The 12496-nt window shown below is 30.9% G+C and overlaps 1 protein-coding gene across 1 annotated transcript; it reads right to left on the bottom strand.

Moving 5' to 3' along the window:
- Positions 1-231: 231 nt before the first annotated feature.
- LOC107441044 (astacin-like metalloprotease toxin 5) lies at positions 232-12234 on the bottom strand. Its single transcript, XM_016054174.3, has 6 exons — positions 12117-12234; positions 8389-8456; positions 7441-7516; positions 6423-6537; positions 2571-2746; positions 232-496 (listed from the first exon to the last, which is right to left on the bottom strand). The coding sequence occupies exons 1-6, from the start codon at positions 12166-12168 to the stop codon at positions 282-284; spliced, it is 702 nt and encodes a 233-aa protein (XP_015909660.1). The 5' UTR covers positions 12169-12234; the 3' UTR covers positions 232-281.
- Between the last annotated feature and the right edge of the window lie 262 nt (positions 12235-12496).

Genomic DNA, 12496 nt, shown 5'->3' with positions numbered 1-12496 from the left:
TGATCTGTGTCCATTTTCTTGAACACGCATTTCAAGCTGTATCTGGAAAAAAAATCTCAAAGACGATATGTTAAAATCAGTTTTTTTTGTCCATCAATTTTGATTCCTTTATTAAAACATTCAAATTAAAAAAGAAAAAATTTCTTTTTCAAAACTAATTGGCCTTTCTGTACTCATTCAAGCAAACACCTCGTTCAGTGCAAAACATGAAACATGTATACAACCATCCAATATAAAATTAAAATCTGTTTATTATATTATATGCAATTTAATAATTATTTTTAGCAGTTATACAGCTTTTTAATCTTGTTGACATCACCCCAAGACATTGTGTCCCTTTTATCATTTACGTATCCGCCCTTCTTGTCTGTAAAACTGTATTGACCCTGTTTCTTGGCGAATGCGTTGCTGCCATACATCATGATGGAACCGAAGTCAAATGGTCCAAGAATCCTATTCTCATGAGGAGCGAGTTTCTTGAATGCGTAATACCATTCTGTAATATGAAAAAAAATTATTACATTTGTAGCTACAATAAGTTTCTTCAGTTTATTTTGTTACCTTTCATGAATTAATTCAATTCGTTACCAATGAACCGTGATGGCTCAGGGGATAGAGCTTTCGCCTTCCAATGAGGTGAACCGGGTTCGAATCTCAGCACTGGCTGATCGATACGAATTCCGCATACGGCTTGCACCGACCACATAGCTGACGTAAACTATCCTCAGTGGTAGACGGATCGTGGGTTAGAGTTCCTTTGCCGTCGAGCTAACTGTAGGAGACTTTAGTGGTTTTAGTGGTTAGTTCTATCATGAAGTCCTCCACAAAGGCTAATTTCTTCTAATACTTGACCCAGGAGTTCCCTTGTCCTCTGTATTGGGTTCAAAATTACAAAGCTATGATGTTGAACATTAGAGTCGTAAACTCAGAAAATTGGGTCAGCTGTTCAACGACGGTTATAAAATAAAATCAAAGTCGTTACCTATAATAAATTAGTTCTAGTCGTTACTCATATTGGATCAGTTTAATTTGTAGACAATTATGAATTAGTTTAATTTTTAATCTATAATGTATCAATTTAATTTGTTGCCTATAATAAATTAATTTAATTTTTCACATAGGCTAGGAATGTATAAGGAAATGCAATGTATGAGAAATATGATGAAAGAATCGTCGGTACTCAAAATCTAATCATACATTTAATTGGTTTTTCTGTAAAAAATATTGATTTAAAATTTAATTAAGACGATCCTCATTTTTTTTCGTTTTCAAATATTACTGCTAGTAATAATATGGAACATGAAGCAGAGTATGTATATAGGAAGTAATCTGAAAATATTGATATGAAGATAAATTGGATATTTTAATTAAATCCAATGTTTATAAATACACCCCCAGAGCATTTAATACTTTCTTAAGAGCATTAATATTTTGAATTCGAAGCAAAGAATTATGTTCCAAAAATTGATATGATAACGTTATTTTTTAAATTCACATTTGTTAACTGTGCTTTTGGCTACCAAAACAAGAACAGTTTTATTTATGTAGAAAGTTATTTTTTAGGGTTTGTATGATACTTAAAAAACTGAAAATATGCTATCAATATTCTTATAAATAACAAATTACTTTTTATTAATTTTCACTATCATACTATTGCTGTGAATATAAGCTTATTAAATTATGCCTTTTTTCTTAAATTTGAGACAAATTTGTGACGAACCGTGATTTTCTAAAACCGAATATTTCTAGAAGAGAATTAGGGGGCCTACTATGCTGCACAATATTTAAGTATGTATAGTTATATATTTTAAAGTACGTATAATAGCGTTAAAAAAAACGTTTGCTCATATACCGTGCATATAAATATCCCCATATCTCCCCTTAATATTAACCTATAATATTCCTCAGGTGTTACATTATAGGGTAATATATAACCATATCAAACGAAATTATTATAGACAAATTAGGGAGCTTATAATGTGGCACAGTAGAACGTATGTATATACTGCATGTCTATGTGTAATAAAATTAAAAATAAAGAAAAACTGCTGCTCATATACTGCAGATATATATGACCTTATGGAACCATATCTGTCCTTATTATATTAACCTAGAATAAATAAACTCGGTCAGGTATTATATATAAGTAAAATACTTTGAATATTTTTCAGCTTTCTTATGTCCTATAAATTCCTAGCTCTATTTGCAATGCCTTTAATAAAATAGGCAATAATCTAAGTTTTTCGAATGTCAGACAACGCTAACGAAATTCACAAACAGTGAATCTTTGGCGTTTGTGAATGCTTTGACTAAGTTTGTATTGTATTCTTAGTTGATAAAAGCAAGATTGTTTTTAAATTTCTGAGTCTTTGCTAAGTCTTATATCTCTGCCGTTACTTTGAAAAAAAATATATATTTCTACTTCCATTTGCTGCACATCTTAGACAAAATTAACTACATTCCAAAAAGAAAGAAAAAATTTAAAAAAATTTGAAGTTACATTAATTTCTTCTCACGATTCTCTTAATAAAACGCAACAACTCATATAAGTATGGAAGATTAATACTTACTTTCTTCAATGTTTTCCCAATGGATGTTCAAGTAATCATCCCTGTCTGATCTGTTGTGTTCATGTTCAAAGCCAACAGCGTGCAGGAGTTCGTGTGTTGTCGTACCGAACCAATGGCAACCATCTCCCAATGACAATGATTGTTCTCTCCCTGTTCTTCCCCAATGAGACCAGCATCTAATATGATATCATTATTATTAGAAATCACGCTCCAATTTCTTTGTTTTGTAATTAAAAAGACAATGAAATGAAAAGAACAAAACTAAAACAACGAAACCTAAATTAAACCCCTTAAGGAGGACGATGATGTTCTTCATTATTAGAATATAAAAAGTACATATTAGTTCTGGCGATATAACGTGAAAACGTAATGGTACAAAATCGTTTACCATTGTTGTCGAAGCATTCTTATTGACCAGAAAATCAGATAGTACACTGAAGAGCCAAAAAAACTGGTACACCTGCCTAATATCGTGTAGGGAAGCCCGTATGGAAAGCCCATATCGATGATGTTTCGTTGAATGGTTCGCAAGCGGACATTTGTTGATGGCCCAGCATTGAAATCTGCTGCAATTTGTGGAAGGGTCTGTCACGTTTAATGATTCTCCTCAATCGTCGTTGATCTCGTTCTTGCATGATGTTTTTTCGACCCCCAGAGATGTCGTAGATTTGATGTTTTACCGGATTTCCGATATTCACGGTATATTCGTGAAATGGTTGTACGTGAAAATCCAAATTTCATTGCTATCTCGGAGTTGCTATGTCCCATCTCCTGTGCGCCGACTATAACACCACGTGCAAACTCATTTAAATCTGTATAACCTGGCATTGTAGCAGCAGTAACCGATCTAAGAACTGTGCTAGACACTCGTTGTCTTATATACGCGTTGCCGATTGCAGGGCTGTACTTTGATTGGCCCCATACACCTTTATTTGCATACTCATGCCTGTACCAGTTTTTTTGGCTCTTCAGTGTATGATAGTTTTCTCATTTGAAGAGTGGTACAAAATCGCTTTCGATTGTTGTCGAAGTATTATTATTAGCCTGAAAATTACATGGTATGATTTTTTTTTCATCAGAAGATTTCATTTCCTTGGTTTTTATAAGCATAAAATTTATAAAAGTGAAAAGATTTGTTTACTTACAAAATTTTTCTTTATTTTTGATTTATAGGTACATGGTATTTTTTACACATGGAATATTTTTTTTAAAAATCTTTTATTAGTATTTCATGTAATAATTTCGATTTCTAATTTTTATTATTACACATGGCTAAAAACTTAATGCTAAAAGCAAGGTTTTCGTTAAAAAGTAATTCATACTTTGAGGTAATTCGTATTACGAAGCATTTTATGATAAACACATTTACCCTTATTACCGTTTAAACCATTAACGATTTTAAAATAGTTAAACAGTGCTATTGTTGTTACTAATGCCAATTACCAATATCAGCAAGCTTGTTATGCCAATCCAAACAAATATTTAAGTCAAAGGGTGTTTTTCAGTGGCAACATCTATGCCAAAGAATACGAATTCAGTCACACACATACGTCACAGCTCGTTTTTCATGGAAGACCCATTCATACTCCATTCCTTCCATCACAGTTCATAATTTTGACCTGAACCTGAGAAGAGAAATCTCCCATTCAGTACCCCCTTGCTTTGTTATGGGAGCATGGAGGACTTTGTGGCTCCGACAGATTTAACGTGTACCAGTCACCATTTACAATACGGGAATTCTTCGGCCAGCTGGATTCGAACTCTTGATTTCACGAACATAAGCCCAGTGTCATACCAATCAGGCTATACCGGTCTAAGAAAATAGTATTTCATCTTATATACTTTCTAATTTACAAGATGAAATTTTGTTATTTAGAAACAGAACATTTATATAACATAATGCATAGATTTACGTGCTGAAGATTTAATGTGCACCAGCCACCATTTAATACACTGCTTTCTTTGGCCGAATGCGGGATTCGAACTTACGCTTTCACGAACATTCGAATTTATGAATACTAGCCCGACGTCCTACCTACCAGCAAATAAGTTATATATACTTTTAAAAAGTTTTGAGTAAATATATATATGGGTCATTCTCACGAAAACTGTCATTTTTGCGTTCATAAAATACCAAAAAAGTAAAGTGAATAAAAAGCTCTGAAACTTTTTATATTAATAGAAATATGTAATGGCATTATAAAGAAAGAATATATTCTATAAATTATACTTAATATTTAAATTAATTAGTTTTTTAAATAATTAATTTATAATTAATTAATTTATAATAATAATAATTAATTAATTAATCTAATAAATAAATAAATTGATTTGATAAATTAATTTATTAATTTATTAATTAATTTTTAAAATTAATTAATAAATAAATTAATTAATTTCTCTATTTAAAAAGTGAGGGAATGACACTAATAGTGAGGGAATGATATTTTATTTTAATACATGTTTTTATCTAAGTTACATCTACCTAAAGTTTGAAAATGATAACATACTAAGTATATCTAATATTTATTATAATTTAGTTTTATATATTTAATAGTTTTTACTGGCTTGGGAAATAAAATTGGCTGGCACGATTGAACAAAAAAAAATTTCATAATATACTCATCATGAATCATTCCCTCACTTCAGCGTCATTCCCTCACTTTATACACTAGTGAAGGAATGACAAATTTAATAAAATTTAAAAATAACTGTTAGGCCTAATTAATTTCTGAAGTCAATCACATACAATTATATTCATACAAGAAAGCAACATATAATTATCCACTTTTTCGATGAAGTTGTATTTTATTTTACTCTAAAAATTGACATGAGGGAATGACAAATGTAAAAAATTTTACCTGGTTTGATTCATTCAAATTTATTCCACAGCAAAGCTTCTTTAAGTTGAAGATGGAAACATACTGCAATTTTGTTCAATGATGCCAGTTGTTAAATGCTAAAGTTTTTATTAAAATTTTTTTTATTCTAAGAAGATTGCTGGAGATAAGAACATTGTTGTGAGGGAATGATGCGAAGCACTGGGGACAAAGTTTAAAATAGTGCTGTGTTAATAATTTTATCAGAAATTAAATTTAAAATTGATTTTCTGAATTCCATATTTCAATATTCTGAAATAAAAAATACGAATTTGTAAAAAAAAAAAAATTATTTCAGAAACAATTTTTTTCTTTTTATAAATCAGCAGTGGGGACAAGTGAGGGAATGACATATTGGTATATTTTAATTACCTAAAATAAATAAAAAATGAAAATTTATAATTTTATTTTTATTCTTTTGTTAGCCAGCAATCTGAAGGACACTTTCCCTGAAATTTTTTTTTTCGTAAGTTGTAAAACAAACATAAAATATACTGGGGACATGAAAATGACTGTTTTTGTGAGAATGACCCATATATATATACATACTCAAGACAAACTCAAGAAGATTTATTCATGTGCAATTAATGTACTGTTTCTTGAATTTTCGTGTAATTCTAAATGTTGCATAAATTTTTTCATGTACTTCTTCAAAGTTTACTTTCACGTCTTAAAATGATACAGGTATTTTTTTTCCCAAACCCAAATAAAACTACATGAATTATTGTGTAATAAAACTAATTAGGTATGTTGCGACTATTAAATTTTGTTGCATGGTATTATTGTTGTTGATTCCTTAGTTTTCTGGGTAATTTCTTAGAATCGATAAATTTTTAGATAATTTTTTAATTACTTCATTCTAATTAATTTCGATGAATTTTATTAGATAATTTTTATGCGTGTTTTATTTTTTAGAATTAATGTTTCGATGCCAATATTTTGAACTTTGAAACAAATGAAATGATAGTCTTACCCATTGCCTTTGAAAAGTTTTACGTAATCCTGTTGGTTCGTCCTCTCAACAAAACGAACGCAGGTATACATCTGAATATACTGCATTGCCCTCTTAATTTCTGAAGTAAAAAACGCTAAAATATAAAAAATAAAACAATCATTGTTCGCAAAATAACTTACGTTTGCTACAACTTTCAAAATAAACTGAAATCTAACACTTACAGTTTTGTTTTATTATTTATCATTTGTTTTATGTTTTTAAATTCCATATGTTTTCAAATAAATTATTATACAGGGCATTTTACAGTTTATATCACCCTTTACATATACAATTTAAAAATATTCCAGGAAATTATACCTATTAGGGGTGTCAAATTAATTTTTAAAAAAATGTTATCTAAAGTTGAAAAATTACAATCGCTAGGGCTGCTTCAACGCAACGATGCTTCAGAGGCAATAAATTTCCAGCTCTCCAGCGGGCACCCAATTACGTATTCTTTTTCATTCCTTTTCCATTAATCGGAAACTTTAATGTAAATAAAAGAATAATAAATAAATAAAAATATATATTTAGATATATATAAAAAAAAGAATTTCCTTCACTATTATTTTTCTTTATTTTTTCCCATGCCTCTGCTAACTCATAATACTTGGTCCCGGAGTTCCCTTGTCTTATGGATTAGGGTCAAAATTGCATTGTAAGGCTACGGAGTTAAACATTAGTAGTTGTACACCCAGAATTGGGTCAGCTGCTCACCGATGGTTTAAAATAAAATAAATAATTGTGTTTTATGAAAAGAAAACAGCAACAATCTGCCGCTATTGGACAATCAGTAATAATCTGTTTACTATAACGACATTAGTTACTATATGTAGAGTAGAGTTGGCGTATTTACTATATGCTAGTAATGGAAACCGGAATTCGAACCTTTTAAAATAGTCAGAAGGACCCGGGTATTTTATAGATAAAAATTCCTTAACACTAAACGTGAAAGCTTTTTCACTTATTTCAAATGTATTATTTTATCCTTTCTTACACAATTCAGGAGAAATGATGTACGGCACTACACCACCAGGCCATTTCTGAGAGTCTCTTGGTATAGCATTTCGATTCTAATAATAAAAAAAAAAAACACACGAAAATAAAATAAATTTAAGCATTTAAAATCATTTCTTCAATATTAATATGTATGAAATTGAACATGGAAAAATAAATACGACACAAACGAATTTTTCTTTAATAAGCAATAAAAAAACAAATTGAAAATAAGAAATGTTCGAGAATTATTATGAACAATTAAAATAATACTTTAAGTGCTTAGTTTTTTGCTCTTCATTTTACTTTGTGAAAGGAATATTCTTTTTCAAGATGAACCACAATCACTACTTTTAATATATATTTTTACAACCTTTGCAAAAGAAGTATGTACATTGATTCCAAATTAATCACCAACGTGATATCACGAACAAACACTATATCTGGTGAATCACAAATTAAGAAAATAGGATGGAAAACAAAAATAGTTTGATTACCTGATGAATTTTTAATACGTCACGAATAATCAACATTTAATTTTCTTTTTCAAAACTTTCGTTTGATAATCAGGCAGATTTTTTTTGTTATATCTCGAAACATTTTTGTTTCTCTATACTTAAATATTAACTTGATACCCCTAATGTACATCGAGATGACGTGATTTTAACAAGATTTCATTTTTAAGTTACGAGATTTCACGCTATCATTTTTTTTAACCCTCTTCTCTTTCCCCTTTCTCCACTTTCCCCCCTCTCCGTTACCATGGTTGCTGAAAGTCTTGCTTTCTTCTCACTACAGTACGTTTCAATAAGAAATGGGAGTGAAATGGCGTGAGGAAAAAGCCATTACACTCCCATTTCTTATGGAAGCGTACTGCAGTGAGAAAAAAGATACGAAGAAGAGAAAAGTGGGAAAATTTACAAATAGTATATAATAGAATGAAACTTACTTCGTCAAGTTCAACACCTGCCAAGTCTCCGTCGTATAACCCCTCATTCATCATTGGGTCAAAGGGGACTATAGAAAGAAAATAAGGCATTTTAATAAAAGTGGGCTTATTATAAAAATATTAAAACCATCAATAACAAGTAAGCTAACAAAAGGACACAATTTTTTTTTATTTCATTGAAAGATAAATGTGGTTTCTGATACTAATTTTTGTCTCTATGTACCAATAGGCGGCAGACCATTTTGCCACCCACTGTTTCCACACCTACCCTCATGAGCATTTTGTAATACTTTTTTTTTACACAAGGCAGTTTTTTCTCAATATATATATATATATATATATATATATATATATATATATATATATATATATATATATATATATATATATATATATATATATATATATATATATATATATATATATATATATATATATATATATATATATATATATATATATATATATATATATACACTGGTTATCATAAATTAAGGAAAATTCACAAAAATCGCGATAACTCAAGAAATTACACATGGAATTTTATGAAACTTACCCACAATATACAACACATAGTAAGGTATTAAACAACATAAAAAGAAATTATCAGACATTAATAGTAGTATAGAAATTAGCACATGTATAAAATAAACAAATTGGAAGTATCGGTTTGCAATAGAAAAAGTACCTTTAATATGGAATATGATTGCCTCTAGAAGCAATACAGCACAAACAGCGATGTGTGATGCTTTCAATTATGCGGTCTATCAGTTCAATAGGAAGTGAGAGCCATTGCTCTTGTAAAGCAGTTGCAAGCGTGGCAAGGGTCTGAGGGGGCGGATTGATGGCAGATACACGCCTCCCTAGAGCATCCCAAACGTGCTCGATAGGATTCAAGTCCGGGGATCGAGCTGGCCACTCCATGCGAGTAATTGTTTCCTGTTGAAGATAATCATCAACAATGCGAGCTCTGTGTGGTCTTGCATTATCGTCCTGTAACAGGAAGCAATCACCAATTGCCCCGGCATATGGGCGCACATAAGCATCAAGGATGTTGTCTCGATAAACCTGAGCATTCACGGTTCCCCTTGGAAAGACATGGAGGTATGTGCGCCCTCCTAAGGATATGCCTCCCCAAACACAGACACTGCCTCTTCCGTATGCATCTCTTTCACGGATGTTTGATGGATGATAACGGGTCCCAGGTTCTCTCCATATCAAATAACGTCTACTGTCACTTTCTAGACTAAACCTGGACTCATCCGTAAAGAGAACAGGCCTCCATTGATCTGACGTCCAGTGGACATGTTGTCGGGCCCACTGCAAACGGTCTCTCCTATGGCGTGATGTGAGCGGCACGCAAATGGCTGGTCGTCTCGCATACAGACCACCTTCGTGGAGCCTTCTGCGCACAGTTGACGTTGACACCAACCTTCCGGTGGCTGCAGCAAGAGAGGATCTAAGATGTGTCGGAGTAGCGGTTCTATTCCTGCGTGCACTTAATGTCAAATATCGGTCATCGGCACTGGTCGTAACAGTTGGCCGTCCTTGACTGAACCTCCTAGATGCCGAATCTGTGGTTTGAAATTGCCTCCAAAGTCTATGAACCACAGATGGACTCACATTTAGCCATCTGGCCACTTCTGATTGACTCTGCCCTGCCTCTAGTCTCCCGATGGCTCTCCATCGTAGTTCTTCAGGCAAATGATGCCTAGAGGTCATTATTACGAATTGGCTATCTCAGATTTTCAATGTCGCAATCACAGTAAAATTTGTGTGCTTTCTCTCAAACTTGGACTTTTATGCTCCAGGCAGATGACGTAAGCCGAGTGCAGCGCCACTAATTTGCATATTGCAATTTTACTCAGCTACTCTTAGTGGACAACATATGCAAATTTTGCACGGTTTGGCTTACTTTTGAAAGAGTTATCGCTATTTTTGTGATTTTTCCTTAATTTATGATAACCAGTGTATATACACTCGTGCGAAAGTTTTTGGTCAGCGCGGGAAAGGCATTTTAGTTATTCTATGCGGGGTTCTTTTTCTAGAGATGATTTCTGTTTTATTAAGTCAAGCCAGCATATATATTACACTTGATTTCCGAATATTTAATTTTCTTGCAATTTAATGGAAAATGTCATCTTCTTTGGATTAAATTTAAATCTTTGCACTCAGTTCAGTATAATATTTCTTTTTTTATATTATTCGAGTCTTGTAAGAACTAATTCTTCAAGAATAAATGTCAACAATATATTTAAGTTAAAATCATGATTTCCGTAAATAAATATGCAAAACTTATGCTTATTTATGAAAATTGTATCTTTCAATTTTTTTTTCATCCAATTCTTAGATATAAGAAAATCGCTTCACGAAAAACAAATAGCAGACTGATATGAAAATTGCATTAGATTTAAAGAGACTTTCAAAGTCTCTAACTTTACTTTCTGATTGATAAGCGCGTTAGGAATGTTTAGGAATAAAATTGTACATCATTTATTACATTTCCAATCAACCATCTATAATATTGAGTTTGCTTCGTTTTCTACTGTTTCGTTTTTTCGAACTGTGACTAATTTGAGATATGAAATAATTAGATAGTTATCCACGATTAAAACTATCCAGTTAAAGAGAATAGAAAAAAAGGATTATATCGTTCCGGACGAAAAGGTGCTCTATGATTAATAAAAGCGTTTTTCTGAACTCTTTTGCAACAAGGTGAAGGATCATTAATGGTTTGAGAACACTTTGGCTATGGAGATAAACTAACTCTTACTTTTCCTGCTGATCACATTGAGGCTATCAGCTACGAGTATTAAGAGAAAAATGCTAGAAACGCATGTGTTTTATTTGTGTTGTTGTTCTACATTTTGCAGTGAGCGAGTATCATTAAGATCCTGAAATTTCGGAATAAATAAAAACTTTACACAAAGCAGGATAGAATAAAAAAAACATTCTAGAACAAATTCATTATTTATTTGAGAATTTTAAATATGCGTAAACAACTCTGTAGCTCAAGATATTGCAACTATTGAGTTGAAATTTGATGTACTGACCTATTTTTGTTGCGCTCGACACAAAGCTTTTTAATTTTTTTTAATTTTATTTATTTATTTGTTTACTTTTAAATATACATTCGAATGATGCTATTGAATTTTCAAATAGAGAATGTGTTGTTATAAAATCTCCAAGCTTTTCATAATTTATGTTATCTTTCAACTTAAATTTTTATTTCTTGACGATAAACAAAAATAAATGCGAAACACAATCATTTAGTTAGAGGAGCAAAGCGGGCAAGTGAAGCATTTTACTACTTTAAAGTTTCTAACTTATTTTAAATAACCATCTCAAAATGTTTCTCAAACAATGCGTTTATTTTTTAACTTATTTCGCTTCTTATTTCATAGAAATTTGATGATAAAAATTATTTGAATTATAAAAATCAACCATATTAAACACCTTTGTCGAAATTACAGTCAATGTATCTGGGAAGTAAGATGATTTTAGTATACACAAAGTTTGTTTTTTAATAAAACGTATCATATTTTAAATAACAATCAGCTTCTCAAGGCAATGATTTAGTCAATCATAATTTAATACTCTGTTCTTAATATATTTAAGAATACAAACGAAGAACAAATTTGCGCTGAATTATATTCAATATTATATACAATTTAGTACTTATGAGTTTTTTTTAAGTAACTGCATAGATTTTATTGCAATTTTTTTACCTGGCGTAGTCCAAGCTAGGGAGAAGAAAGATATGAGTAAAATAGTTAGCATATTGAATAAAATTTGCGGTAATCATAATAAATTTTCTGAATTTCCTTCATTTTTATGAAATTTTTTATCTTATTGATTTATTTTTTGAAAGATTATAGAGATTATGTGAGAAAATAGAGCCTGTTAACATCAAAGGTTATCGTATTTCTGCTAATAACCTTATTTATCTCGATAAGAACAGCACGTTTTGAAATATTATTCAAATCAAATAGATAAAACAGTTTAAGATCAATCTACAAGCTACTAATGAAATAAAGGTACAGAATCATGAGTCAAAAATTATCTATTAAACTAAGTATTTTACATTCAAATTTTCCTAAATTAATCA

This window comes from Parasteatoda tepidariorum, chromosome 6 (genome assembly GCF_982258835.1).
Source record: "Parasteatoda tepidariorum strain Cologne lab strain chromosome 6, Ptep-v5.0, whole genome shotgun sequence".
NCBI classification, from domain to species: Eukaryota; Metazoa; Arthropoda; class Arachnida; order Araneae; family Theridiidae; genus Parasteatoda; species Parasteatoda tepidariorum.
Note: the sequence above shows the minus strand (reverse complement) of the source record. Positions and strands in the feature narration are given on the sequence as shown.